The 15,254-nt window shown below is 40.3% G+C and overlaps 1 protein-coding gene across 3 annotated transcripts in view; it reads right to left on the reverse strand.

The window, feature by feature from the left end:
* The window catches only part of SCYL2 (SCY1 like pseudokinase 2), a 1,725,360-nt gene that overhangs the window by 727,045 nt on the left and 983,061 nt on the right, over positions 1 to 15,254 (reverse strand). For all 3 annotated transcript variants that reach the window (XM_044087896.1, XM_044087898.1, XM_044087897.1), the window contains exon 8: positions 14,316 to 14,441. In XM_044087896.1, coding sequence (XP_043943831.1) covers positions 14,316 to 14,441 — 126 coding nt within the window. The remainder of the gene's footprint in view (positions 1 to 14,315; positions 14,442 to 15,254) is intronic.

A 15,254-nucleotide genomic window follows, 5' to 3' on the forward strand; every position in this document is an offset into this window, starting at 1 on the left:
ACTACTGTGGCAATGTGATTATCAAGGGAGAGACTACTGCTCACCTGTGTCTCAAGGTCTCTTATCACACTTTTGGTGTTAAGTAGACTATAACCAAAGTGGTAGCTCATGGGTACAGAGTTTTTACATTGAGCTTGAGGCCATGGCTTTGACAGCAGGCATCTGTCTCCATGAGGCCCTTGCAGGATGTCCACATCGTTAGGAGTTTTGATTATGGCTCCTAGTTTGCAGTCATTTGTGACCTTCATTAGCCAAAGACCTTCTGTGTTAGCCTGTACTTCAGAAAAGTAGATACCAAACAGGAGAGGACCCAGGACTGAACCCTGAGGTACTCCACTTGTCACTGCTCTGAAGTCGAATTTGGAGTCTGCTACTTTCACAGTGTGGGTTCTGTCAGTGCGCCAGTTGGCAACCCATCTTGTGATATAGGGATTTATACCTACTTTAGTAAGTTTATCTAGAATTCCAGTGTGGGGGATGGTGTCAAAAGCCTTGGCGAGATCTAGATAGGCTGTGTGAACCACCTTACCCTCATTGACGGCTTTGGTGACTGCTTCAAGAAGTCTATCAGGTTTGGGAGACATGATCTGCCTTTTACAAACTCGAACTGGGAAGGGTCCAGAGTTTGGAGATTACCAATGTCTTTGTGTATATGATACATGATGATACGTTCCATGGCCTTGCAGACCAGGCTGGTTAGGCTAATGGGGTGGTAGTTCTTGGGGTCCGTGGTGGCTCCATCTTTGTGGAGTGGGATAACCATCGCTATGTGCCATTCAGTGGGCATAAAGCCTGAGGTGAGGCTATGATTGAACATGGTGCTTAGGTGGGGTGCCAGTTCATTCTGCAGTTCATGTAGAACGCAGCCTGGGATGTTGTCAGGTCCCATGGATGCTGTGTTCTTGGCTTTGGAGAGTGTGGTTTTTTACCTGTGCACCCGTGATTACAGGAACTTTGCATTCTTCCAGTATAGAGATGGGCCCTTTAGGGGGTGAGAGGGGGTAACGTTAGTACTGAACCTATCTGCCAGGATGTTGGCAATATCAGTTGGTGCTGTATATTTAGTGCCATTGTGCTGTAACTCAGGGCAAATCTGAGTGTTGCCATTGAGATTCTTGACATAGCTATAGAATGCTTTGAGGATGTCTTTGGAATCAGTGGCAATTTTGTTTTCGTAACTAGCTTTGAAGGATTTTATGAGGGATCTCAGCTTCTTACTGAGGCTGACCAGGGAGTTCCTCCAATCATGGGATTTTACTCTTTTTTGCAACAGTTTCTTCTGTTGTAGAGTTTGTTTATGGCAGGGGACCACCAGACTGGCTTCCTTTTTTGGAGGATAGCATCTTGGTTCTGTTAAGGATAGCACGATCCATGCACTCGTGTAAGTGCTTAAAAAGTGCATTTGTGTAGGATTCATCAGTCGTACCTCTACTGTCCATCTGCATGGGTGTCGTGAAGTTTCCCACTTGGTAATGACTGGTAATAATAGGATATTACTGCCCCTGGTGGGGGTGTGGATAAGTTGATCCAAGGCACTGGAATTTATGAATTTTAGAAAACGTTCTGCAAAATAGTTGGTACATGAGTAGTTTTCTCAGTTAATGGTGGGGTAGTTGAAATCGCCCATTATTAGGGTGTTGGGTTGTACCCTAATATTTTCCAGTGTATCAAGAAATGAGGAGTTTGAATCCTGGGGGATCTGTAGCAAGTTACAATTTGAATTGCGGTATTGCCCAGTGTTAGTTGCACTTGGATAATGTCGGATGCATTATGCTGAGCAACTAGCCTGGAGGTGTGGATATCCTTAATGAATATGGACACGCCTCCACCTTTAGTGTTTCAGTCCAGGTTAGGTGGCCGAAAGGTGTGGTATGAATTATAGCCTGGTAAATGCAGGGGTGCTCTCTGGAGCCCTGAACCAGGTCTCTGTCACTGCAGAGATGCCAATGTTCTCCATTTTAAGGACTGCCTCGAGTGAATGCATTTTGAGGTTTAGACTTCTAGCACTGAGAAGCACTACCGTCACATTTTGCTTCCTTGTACCTGTTAAGGTGGTGAATTTGTCATTTAGACCTTGCCTAAAAAAGGCACTATAGGGGTGGCAAGAGCCTTAGCCAGTATCTGGAATCCCAAGGGTGACAGGTGCAGGCCATCTCTGGCAAAGCATCGTGGTCTGTCAATCATGTCAACTCAGGCAAACAGATACTGGATCCCCTTAGAATGACACCAGAAGCTTAGCCAATTAAAGTCGATCATTTTGTCCTTGTACTGTGGTATCATTCTGGGTGATGGCAGGATGCTACTCGGGGCTAGAGTCATACCTACCTGAGCTACAAGATTAGAGAGCTCCTCCATGTCTCTTTTCATGTAGTCCAGGGAGGTACGTCTCAGGTCATTCACATCAACATGGACAATGACAGAGTCATATTTGTACTTGTTGTGGAGTGACCTGAGTGCATGCATTATGTGGGCGGAGCCTGGCACCCGGACAGGCAGCTGACAGTAACTTTCTCCTTGTTTAACCTGGTGAGTAGAACATCAGTGTGCCTGACTATAGAGTCACCTATGACTAGAGTGTTGGGTACGTTATGCCTTATGGGTTGTGGTCGAGTGGCACACTGAGTTTGTGGGCTATGTGTCATTTGGGTTGTTTTTACCTGGATTAGACAGAATTGTAGAAAAACACAGGTTGGTAATACTTGCTATTGAAATCTTTTGCCCTGTTTGGCACCTACGCATGCTAGTTACAGCTGTTTTAATAACTGGTTTTATTCGGTCTTTTTGTGTTTAAAGTCTATATAACTTGAGCTGAATCAGATTTGAATAGTTACCATTATGTGGTATACTTAATTGAGATTTTTCTTATTTCTCCCGCTTTCATACATTACCTTTTTTTTTAGTTAATTGTGAAACTGGCTAGCAAAGCAGTACACTAAAATAGTACGTAATTTTTTGTGCTTCCCAAATAGTCACATAACCAAGACCTAAACACAGACTGCTACCTCCACTCCAGGATTCCACCTAGTATGACGAAGCTCATCAAACTGTTAACAACTTCATACCAGAACCATTATTACAGAAGGATAAAGACCAGACTGCAATCCATGTGACCGAATTTTGATTAGCGGCTTGGGCACCTGATAGGGATGGTGTGGAGGAGGAGAAGAGTGGCATGGATTTACCAGCTCACATGTCCTGGGGGGGTCTGGCAGTACATGCCTGGAACACACATTACACTGGTCTCAGGGAAATGGTCATAAAGGTTATGTCACTCACTGAAGTGGGTGACGCACTCTCACTAATGCTCACTGCATGAATTACACTGGCCACATCCCTGGATATGCACAGTGAGGTTAGGGCAGTAAATACCAAAAACCTAAACCACTCCTGATGGATGCCTAAATGGCAGACCCTCTCGGTCGGCCCTCACCCAGGAGTATGAGAAACAAATGGGCTACTCAAGAGAGTATTTGATGAGGGGAAAAAAAATTCAAACTCTTAACTTCAATACAGTGACTCAGCTTTTAGAAGGCAGTTCACTATGACAAAAAGTGAGACAGAAAAAAGGAATTCTACCAAGGACTCAGCAGAATCTACCTAAATAATAAACTGTTTTCAACTTCAAGTGCAAACTTTCTTGATATGAATGATAGTACACTCAACAGGACATTAGAGACGTGTCTACGGGAAGCCAAATGTTAGACAAATGTATCTTCACAGAAGTAGTAATCATCCCAACCACACAAAGTCCAATATTTACAGCAAACCACTTCAACATCACAGTATTTATTTTAGTGAAACAGAAAGCGACAGACAGCTGGCACAAGTGAAAGAAGTAATGCTTGCTCAATGTCACTCTGCCAGGGAGTTTAAGCTATATGTGTAAATTACGACAGCTTAAACTGGAAAAGAGGGAGAAGGCTAATACCTATTACTCCAGAAGCCCCTGGAGTATGGTCCTAGCAAAACCTGTTCTGGACCTGAAATAGGAATCCAGTTTGAAACGGTAGACAAACAGAACTAAGATGACACCCTGGAATACTTTTAGAGATCATCCTTTTCAGTAGGCCACAGAAGAAGGAAATGGTCTTGGTGAATGAGCTGTTCCCCTGCCAGAAGTGGATTATTGTTGTATAACAAAAAGTAAAAGCACAGGACAACCTTTTAGAAGTAGCCAACTTTGTCACTGATAGTCCTTTCCTCTTACCTTCATAGGAGACAATGGTCATCTTTCCTGAAAGGGTGACTTTTGTCCAGGTAGTATCTCAGCTGCCTGTGTACATCCAGACAGAAAAGAATCTTTTCTCCTCTGTTCTTTGGTTACTAGTCTCTATCTTAACATAGACTCTGAAATGACTTTAGGCATATAGTATTTATTCTCAAAGAAACCCTGTTCTAATGAAAAATAAGGTTGGGATAACTTCACTACAAGTGCATGCAAGTCAGACACCCACCTAGCAGATATCCGAGCAATGAGTAAAAATCATCTTTTATGTTAAGAAAGTACAGTTTTGTACCTACCATAAATGTAGATGTTCAAGTGCTAATACAGCTGCAGTCATAACAGATGGGTTCTCCTGCCGTCAGGTGGGTCCTCAGTCGGCTGAATTCCAAAGTCTAGGTCTGGCGTCGGTTGTCGTCGCTTCTTCCCTGATGTCAGTGCGACAGGGGTATAAAGGAACCAGCCGACGCCATTTTCTTCGGTTTTTCTTGCCCAGATGTCAGGTGCCCCCAGAAGGAAGGCAATAATAAAACTGTGTGATAATGCAGTGCTATATAATCAAAATACAGTAGTTGCAAGCAAATACATCATAAATGAATACCCCATCAGGTTGTAAGAGGATGTGTTAGCCTATATGCCTGTCCCAAGAGGGGAAGGAGGGAGGGAAACCTGGACTGCAGCTGTATTAGCACTCGAACATTTACATTTATGGTAGGCACAAAACTGTACTATGTTCATCGTGCATACAGCTGCAGTCATAACAGATGGGTAGAATCCCAAAGCTAAGAAAGGGGTGGTAGGCACTAGTTGGAACTAGGAGGAGCCAAAATGCCCTGCAAGACTGCAGTGGCAAAGCCTGCTCTAGATTTGGAGTATAATGGTAGGTTGTAGTGCTTGGAGAAGGTATGCACAGAACTCCAAGTGGCTGCTTCCAAAATATCCTTGGTAGGAACTCCTCTGAGGAAGGCTGCAGAGGTGGCTGTGGCCCTGGTGGAATGAGTTCTAATGCCTGTAGGAACCGTTTTGCCATGAAAGGAATTGCAAAAGCGTATGCAGTGGGCTATCCATTTTGAGATTGTCTGTTTGGAAATTGGTTTCCCTTGAGCTCCTACCGCATAGGCCACAAAGAGCAGTTCTGATTTTCTGAAAGGCTTTGTTCTGTCCAAATAATAACGCAGCTGCCTGTGGATGTCCAAGGAATGTAGTAATCTCTCCCCTTTGTTTTGAGGATTAGGATAAAAAGTAGGTAAATGTATGGCCTGATTTAAAGCTAACCTGGATACCACTTTAGGCATAAAGGACGGGTTGGTTCGTAAGGAAACTCTGTCCTGATGGAAGATGATAAAAGGCTGGAGAGCCGTGAGAGCCTGTAGTTCTGAAACTCTACGAGCTGAGGTGATAGCCAGAAGGAAAGCTGTTTTCCAGGACAAATATTGCAAATCTGATGAGGCAGCTGGCTCAAAAGGAGGCAAGGTCAATTTTTCCAGAATGAAATTAAGATCCCAAGCAGGTATTGGTTGTTTCCTTGGAGGCCTTAAATTCTTAGCCCCTCTGAGGAACTGTCTTAAGAGAGGTTGAGAGAATAAAGGTGGATCAGTGTTGTATTCTGCAGAAATGGCTGAGGCATGTATTTTGATGGAGGAGAAAAAGTCCACTGCTTAGCAGTTCAGCCAAACACTGTAGTATTTGAGGTAAATTCAGTTTTCCAGGATCCCGGCCCTTTTTCTCATTCCAGACACAAAAACGTTTCCATTTTGCGGAGTAAGCTTTTCTAGTTGATGGCCTTCTGGCCTCCAAAATGACATCCTGCACCTCCTTGGAGAGTAGGGCCTGTTGAGATGCTAAGGAATCTTCCATGCGGCTAGATTGAGTGTTTTTAGCTGGCTGTGAAGAGTTTTGAAACTGTGCTGAGTCAGAAGAGGAGGCATTAGAGGCAGGGTCCATGGTGGGGAATGTGTCAGGCTCCTCAGGAGTGGGTACCAGTGTTACCTTGGCCAGTCTGGAGCAATGAGAATCATCTTTGGTCTGTCTGCTTTGGTTTTTAATAGAACTTTGGGCAGCAGAGGAAGAGGAGGGAAGGCATAAAATGTCATTGATGTCCAACTGAAAGAAAGAGCGTCCACTCTCCAGGCCTTTGGATGGAAGATCCTTGAGCAGAATTTTGTCAATTGATGATTCTTGTGGGAGGCAAAGAGATCTATGTCTGGCCTTCCCCATTCTTGGATTATTTCTGTAAAAACTTTTGGATGCAATTTCCATTTGTGTGGATCTGTCATATTCCTGCTTAGGTTGTCTACCAGCGTGTTTTCCTTGCCTGGCAATTACTGGTCTTGTAGTTCCATTTGTAAGTCCATGGCCATGTTCCAAAGTGACATGGCCAGTCTGCATAGGGGGTAAGAATGTGTTCCTCCCTGTTTGTTTATGTACCACATGACTGTGGTGTTGTCCATTCTTATCAATAATTGACCTGGTTGTAGAAGGTCCTTGAAAGCTTTCATAGCATTTATTACTGCTAGCATTTCTTTTTGATTGATGTGAAGGTGCTTTTCTTTTTGGGACCATTTGCCCTGAATGCACCGATCTGTCATGTGCGCCCCCCAGGCGTAGTCCGAGGCGTCTGTTGTGATGACTTGATTTGCTTGAGGCTTGCTGAATGGAAGACCTGCGTTTGTTTGACATGCTTGAGCCCACCACAGAAATTCCTTTTGCAGACATGGAATTAGTGGTATTATTGTTTCCAAACTGTGGCTGTGTTGAGACCATATGTTTTTAGGTACCATTGTAGTTTCCTCATATGCAGCTTTGCACATGGGATTAGTAAGATGCAAGATGCCATGAATCACAGAGCCTGCAGGATTTTCCTTGCAGTTAGCCTGGTGCAATTTGCTAGTGTTCTGAAGTATTGTATTAGTTGCCCCTGCTTCTCTGCCATGAGGTAGGCCATCTGGGTGTTTGTGTCCAAATTGGCACCCAGGAAAATTATCTTCCGAGAGGGTATTAGCCTTGATTTCTTTTTGTTGACTGTGTATCCCAGAGATTTCAATAACATTATTACATATGCCAGATGTTTCAGAAGAATGTGCTTGCTGTCCGCTTGGATCAGGCAGTCGTCCAAATAGGGATATATTTGTATCCCTTGAAGTCTGCAGTAGGCAATTACTGATGCCAGGCATTTTGTGAAAACTCTGGGCGCAGTAGATAAGCCAAAGGGCAATGCAGAGAATTGATAATGGGTTGAACCTGCAAGAAATCTGAGGTACCTTCTGCAATTTTGTCTGATTGGGACATGCAGGTATGCCTCCTTGAGGTCCAATGTTACCAGCCAAGACTCCTTGCCCAGCATGGGAAGAAGTTGCTGTAGAGTGAGCATCTTGAATTTTGGTACGAGTAGAAATGTGTTTAGGATGGATAGATCCAAAATAGGTCTCCAATCTTTTCCCTTCCTTGGCACCAGAAATAGCCTGGAATAAAAACCTTGACCTTGTTCTTGCGTAGGTACCTCTTGAATAGCTTTCATGTTTATGAGATCTGTAATTTGCTTTTGTGCCTCTGCCCTTTGATTGTGTGGCAGGTTTGGCATGCCTTTTGGACGGGTGTGAAAATGGAATTTGTAGCCTCTGTTTATAATGTCCAGGATCCGTTTATAATGTCCAGGATCCATTTGTCCTTTGTGACAACATGCCAATTTTTTGAAAATAATGCCAGCTTTCCTCCTAAGGGGGCTGCCATTTGAAACCAGGTTGGCATGCAAAGGGGAAAGTCATTGGGTTTGCTTTCTGAAAGATTGCGAGTTGTCCTCACCACCTCTTTGTGTAGGAGCTTGCCATTGTCTGCCTCTATACGAGCCTTGGGATTGTCCTCTGCCCCTCGGGCGCCTGTATCGGCCTCTTTGGGGTCTGTCTGTGGCAGGAAAGGACCAGTTTTTGGAAGGCCAATTTCTACTAAAACCTGGGGGTTGAACCTGTAGAAATTCTTTCACAGTTTGCATTGATTTAGCCTTTTCCTCCATTTTCCTTAATACCTCCTCAGCATTAGCACCAAATAGTACATCCTTTTGAAGAGGGGCGTCTAGTAATTTAGCTTTGACATGATCAGGCAAGGCTTGTTCCTTGAGCCAGGCATGTCTACGTATGACTGATCCTGTAACAGCAGCTCTACATGAGGCCTCTAGAGCATCAAAACCACATTGTAAGGTATGCTTACCCACTTGTTCTGCACTATGCATCAAATCCTGCAACTCATTCAAGTCTGGTTGTTCAGGTTGTGACATTTTACTCCAATTGTGATAACAAAAACTGTTGGTATTTTAGCATATGAAACTGACAATTTAAGGCCCTCATGGATAAGGTAGCCGAGGTATATACCTTTTTTCCCCACCTTTCTAAGGATCTGGAATCTCTCTCGGAAGGCAATGGATTTTTGGCAATGGAGGCCTTAACTCCCTTGGGGCCCTGTGAGATGGTTTCTGGGTCAGCAGCATGGCTTTTGTAAAGAAATTGGTGTGAGTCAGGAACCCTGTAGTACCTGTCAGGCTTAACTGGAGCTGGAGGTAGAGAGTCCGGGTTAAGGCAGGCCTCCGAGTAAACATCATCTAGGATGTCCAAGACAGGAGGTATAGCCAGAGGCCTATGCTGAGGTAACAAGAGAAATTAGATAAATCACGAAGTACAAACTGGTAACCAAAAGAATCCCAGTAACCTTGAATCATTGGATGTTAAAATAAAGTCTTTATTTCACCACAGGACCACAAGACCAACACAGGAACGACAACGAAAACTTTACCATGGAACTAAGCGCTTTCACCCTCTCGTCCTAGGGCATCATCAGAGTACAAATTTTAGAAAAACATCATCCCTTAAATACAAATACTACTTAATTGATTAATTAATTAAATAAATAATGATGTAATCAATTAATTATACAATGTTCTAATTAAAATAAAACTCTGGTCTTTTAAAGTAACAGATCTAGTAAAAAATAAATAAAAGGTATGGTTTAGAATACACATAGACATGAACTAGAACTAGAGCGTAATAAATAAAACTATCAATATTGCACATAATATGTATGTCTAAATTGTACATATACAAATGAAGTGTGTTTCTAATTTAATAAAACCATACTAAATATATATGTGACAAAAGATATAGAATTTATAATCATGAAAATTTCAAATTAAATTGTGAATTATTCAGATATTATTATAATGTTATTTAGTAGAATTAAAATTATTATATTATTTAAGTACTATTAAACATATTTTTTATATATAAAACTACTGTGTTGTTAATTATTAATAAATAAATAATTATAGTATAAATATAAAAATTATAAAAATTGAGCATATGAGGAATTTCAAATATTGCGTTGAAAATTTTGTAATGATGATCAGTTGCAATAAATGTTAACAGTTGATTAATGAATGTGCTCAAAGTGTGTAATAAAATTTTTTATTTGTTATTTTTTGTTAAAAAATCTTTTATATATATTGATAAATGTTGATTTAATAAATATTTAATAAATATTATATAACTTAAATAATTTACCCTAAAACAGTTAGTCAAGACCGAATAAAAAATAAACAATTAACATGTAATATCATAAGAACTTGTTCAATATAATTAATGAAACATATACTTACACTACGAATGATGATCAATTTATATAAGAACTTGTAATAATTATAAAATAAATTAACAAATATATTAAATATATGTATATGATTATGTATGAACTATAAATGCATATGGTTAGTTTTAATAAATTTGATGAAATTTGAATATATTTAGTGTAAAAATTTTTTTTGGCTGAAAAATTGCTAAATGAACTGTGATTTAAGTTTTAGTATACTAGCAATAGAAATTTGATTGTTAATTCCTGGATCTTTACTTGCATTTAATCTAAGTTGCCAAAGGCATTCTTTAGCTTCTAATAGGCTTTTAATGTCACCACCTTGTTGTACTTTAGTGTAAACAATTCTATCGATGACAAAAAACAAGAATTTTTTAAAATTAGAGCAGCTAATGCTGTGAGTGTATAAAGCACTAGTCTGCTTGTGATTTTTAATATCACTCACATGCTCTATAATTCTTGTTTTTAATTTTCTGTTCGTTTTCCCTACATAGAAAGCTTGGCATGCTGTGCAAGTGGCTACGTATACTACCATAACTGTATTACAGTCACATACTCCTGGACATCTAATGGTCTTCTCATAGTTAGTAATAGAGAGGTACGGTCCATTGTTAATGAATCTACATATGCAGCATGCACCACATTTATTCATCTTAGATTTCATAAATGAGTCAAAATTCATACAATTTTCAAATAAACTTTTGAGACATTGTCCTTTACTAAATGTAACCTTGGGTTTATCTCCTAAAATATTTGCCAATTCTCTATTAGATTCTATGACAACATTCCATGAGTCATATACCGCTTTGACAATTTGATCTGATTTTTCATTAAAAGGAATGACCAAAGTGTCATGTCCTATACCCTTAGATTTAGAAACTTCTTTTGAATTTAATCCATATCTTAAAATAGGTTTATATAAAACCAATCTATTCATCAAAATGTCCTGACCAATATTGTTAACCAAATCTACTGGGTAGGCTCTACTAATAAACATGTTTTGTAATTTTTCTAGTTCCTTTCTAAACATGTCATCATTGCTCACTATCCCCGACAACCTCACCATCTGTCCTTTTACCAAATTTCTTTTCTGATGGACAGGGTGACAGCTGTCAAAGTGTAAAAATGAATTGGAGTATGTCTTCTTCCTATAAATATTGGATTCAAATATATTGTCTTTCAAGGTAATTGTAATGTCCAAAAAATTAATTGTATTGTTAGAAATATGACTCGTAAATTTTAAAAAATCAGTTGTTTGTCCTAAATATATAATAAATTCATTAAACTGTGCCTCAGTACCTCTCCAAAAAATCAAAATATCGTCCAAATAACGTAAATATAATAAAATCTTACTCCAATAACTACTAGTGAATATAAAATCGGATTCCCATGCTGCCAGAACTAGATTAGCATAAATAGGGGCACATTTTGCACCCATGGCCACTCCTTTTTGTTGTCTAAAATAACTACCGTTAAAATAAATAAAATTATTTTCCAAGACTAATTCTAACATCTCAGACATCAATCGATTCTCAGTTCTGTTGTTATGTTTATGTGTATTAAGGCATGTTTCAAACAACTCAATGCCTTCCTGATGTGGAATCACAGTGAAGAGATTGATTACATCCACAGTAGCCATCACAAAGTCGAAGTTAACATCAACATTATTAATAAATTGTCTTATAGAGTCAAGACAATGCCATGAATCTCTTACAATGTGTGGTAGTCTCGTTAACGTACCTTTACATTTAAAATCAATGTAAGCCGCTAAAGCTTCGGTCTTTGAACCTATTGTCGAGACTATCGGTCTAAATGGTGGGTTATCAGTGTGTTTGTGAATTTTGGGAATTCCGAAAATAGATGGTATTTTAGGGAATTCCACAAAAATGTATTGATAAACCATTGAATCAATCCTTCCGTCCATTAAGTATTCGTAGATTAACCAATCAATTTTACTGTAGGCTTTATTTACCTCATGCTTACTAACCTTTTCATAAGTTACCTCATCATCTAAAAGTGTGAGCATCCTATTTTCATAGTCAACATTTAGCATAATGACCACCCCCCCCCACCTTTATCAGGTTTCATGACTCTGAATTTGTCAGAACTTGTTAATTCATGTAAACAAAATTTTTCAGCTGACGTTAAATTATGCTTAAAAACATTCTTCTCATTTAACGTTCTTCTAATATGTATCTCACAAAGCTTTTCAAAAACTTGTATCAAATAGTTCTGGGGTGGAATAAAAGTACTATGACGTTTTAGTGTAAAATTGTTGGAATCCTGAGACAAAACGTTTGAGTCTTGAAAAAATATTTTTAAATTTAAAAGCCTTGTATATGTTTTTAAATTAATTAAAACTTTACCAATATCTAACTTAAAATTAGGGACAAAGGTAAACCCTTTGCTAAACAAGTCCAAATACTTATTGTCAAAATTCTTTTTGGTGTAGTTATATAGATTAAAACCCAAATGTGTGACAATTTGGCAGTCAAACGAATTCTGAGTTACTGCCTCATGTTGATATAAACTCGTAGTGTTAGAATTTTCAATATTAATCAATTGTTGTGCTTGGGTTATAGCTTCAGAAGGTGAATTATTAACTGTATCGACAATTTCATGATCAATATTGTGATTAATTACAGTTAATGTCACCATCTGGACATTCTCCAGATAACAAGAGAAATTCCCTGAGCCTTTTCTTGGAATCTGAATAATCCTGGCCTTCCCAGTGGAAGTGTTCCCTTAAGGTATGCAAAGTTTCCCCAAATGAGTAATCCTCAGGGGGGGATACAGAAGGGATGGACTCCTCCACATCAGAGTCTTCAAAAGGGGAGTAAGAATGTTCCTCATCATCAGAGTGCTCTGAAATAATGGAGCCCTGATCAGAGGAGGGGGAATCTTCCTCCACTCTGGGCCTTTTGTCCGGTGGGGGCTCTGGGCCTTTTGTCCGGTGGGGGCTGAGAGCCTCTGATTAGAGTAATTAAATCCTCAGCCATTTTAAGCATCTGTTTCTTAGGCATGGGGCCTGGAGATGGGCCCTGTGTAGCTGGTCTCTTAGGGTGCATGGTTGCTTTAGACTTTGTGAAAGCCTTGATGGAGAAAGAAGAGGAAGGTCTGAAGACACCTTGAGTGGAGGTGGACCTGTACACATTCTGAGTTTCAATGCCAAGAGTGGCTTCGGTATCTGTAGTCGGGGTGTGGGCCGAGGAGCCTGCGACCCCGGGCACAGGAGACACCGTCAAAGAAGTGTCGTCGGTAATCAGGGGCTGCGTAGGCGCCTCACTGAGAACCGGACCACGTGTAGTCGGCTTTGGCGTGGTGTCGGTAGAGGCCGCGGACCTCGAGTGACGGTCCTTGTCTTTGCATTTTTTAGACAAAACCGGAGTCGGAGTATCTGACGACATAGTATAGTTAAATGCTTTTCCAAAATAATGCAGGGCGAACTCCGCCCGACGCTTAATAGTGCATTTGTTGAATGTAGCAGAAAAGCGACAGACTGAGACGTCGTGGTCTGGGCCTAAACAAGGTATACAGAGGGAATGGAAATCCTTATGCGGTATTTGCTTCCCACAAGAAATACAATTATTAACTTTGTCTGACATCGGTCTGAGGCAAGAAAAGTTTCCCCAACGGGGTACTTAGCTTTTAAGAAGACTTCGGTTTCCAAATTTCGTAATTTCAGTAGCTGGCCGACCGGCACTTGCGAACTGCTTCTGCTTCGGGCACCGCGCGGCAAGAAAGACTAAAGAAAATGGCGTCGGCTGGTTCCTTTATACCCCTGTCGCACTGACATCAGGGAAGAAGTGAGGACAACCGACGCCAGACCTAGACTTTGGAAAACGGCCGACCGAGGACCCGCCTGACGGCAGCAGAACCCATCTGTTATGACTGCAGCTGTATGCACGATGAACATCATAAAATCAGCCTCAAGACCTGGTTCAAATGAAAAAGTAAGCTTCTCAAGAACAAAACTAAGATCCCAAGGAGAAGCCACCTGTTTCCTACAACACAAGAATGCAACATCACACCCATAGCCAGCCTTAGGCATAGGCCAACTAGGCAGCCACATAGGGCACCGCTCTAGCAGGGGTGCTTTCCCAGCAATCTGGATGGTGTAAGAAGACCACAATAGGGGCAGGGGGTGGTGTTGGGAGGGCACTGTGGAGACATTTTGCTTAAGGCACCAGTTGATCTAAGGCCGGTCCTGATCATGCCCACAATAATAGCTGAAAATACTCATCTTGAAGAATGAAATCCTTTGCTGGTTATTTCAAATAACATACATGATTTGCTGTAACAATGTTCCTTGAGACACACATCAGTGGCATCTCCAGTACTACAATTACTTGCCAAACAACTCTGGCTAAAGTGCAACTAGTTCCTTTTAATTTGGAACAAATCTGAATAATCAACAATGGTGCAATTTAATCATAATGTAACCCAGTGACATTATTCTTACCTTCGGTAATTTTGATAGAACCTTTGGTAATCCCTTATAAAACTGAGACTTTTGCAAATTATCCCTCTGAAATAAGGTGTCAAAGTATTGCAGTGTCATGGCTCCAACATCATCAAAGAAAGGTATCTATAAACACCATATGCAAAAAAAAAAAAAAAAAGAATGCATCAAATATTTAGCGAATCAAGAAAAATTAATAAACTGTATATCCATAATTACAATACAGTAATTGTTTATACCTAAATTACAAGTCATGTCTAATTTCTGGCTTCTGTTTTTTTTCCCCCTGAAATTCATTCTGGAAATTGTGAAAATAAGCATGAAAGTACAGTTGTGTAGGTATACTTAGTACAACAGTAGATATTCTAACAGATCACTGTTGTAGTAGCTTAAGCTATTGGGTCCTACCCCTTCCCATTGGCCAGCTTGCTTTCAAGCTTTCAGATACCTTCCACACAGTCAGTCTGGAGCAGGAAACGAGCTACATAAAAAGCCAAAGTGCAAGTCTCTTCAGAATTTTTTTTGTCTAAAATAAATGGATGTTACCATCCTGAAATAATAATCCTAGGAAACAAAACCAATAGTAATGCGTACAAAGGGTAGGTATATCCACACCCAGGGGAAAAAAAGGAGCAACATGTAAAATAAAGGGAGTGGAGGGACAGGCAGCTACTGCAACAGTGATCTATTAGAATATTTACTGATATAAGTTTACTGACACAACAGTACTATTCTACATGTGAATCACTGTTAGCAGTAGCCTTGGCTATTTGAGTAGATTACCACAGCTTAAAAGCTAAAGGAAGAGGCCAATAAACTAAGAATCCAGTAATCCTTGGAAATGATCAAAACAAAGCCTTTTTTGAACCTGGAAAAGGAATCCAGTTTGCAGTGCTTTGTAAAGCTATGAACAGAGGATCAAGCTGCTGCTACTAGAAT

Source organism: Protopterus annectens, chromosome 11.part0 (genome assembly GCF_019279795.1).
Source record: "Protopterus annectens isolate FY-2018-M chromosome 11.part0, PAN1.0, whole genome shotgun sequence".
NCBI classification, from domain to species: domain Eukaryota; kingdom Metazoa; phylum Chordata; order Ceratodontiformes; family Protopteridae; genus Protopterus; species Protopterus annectens.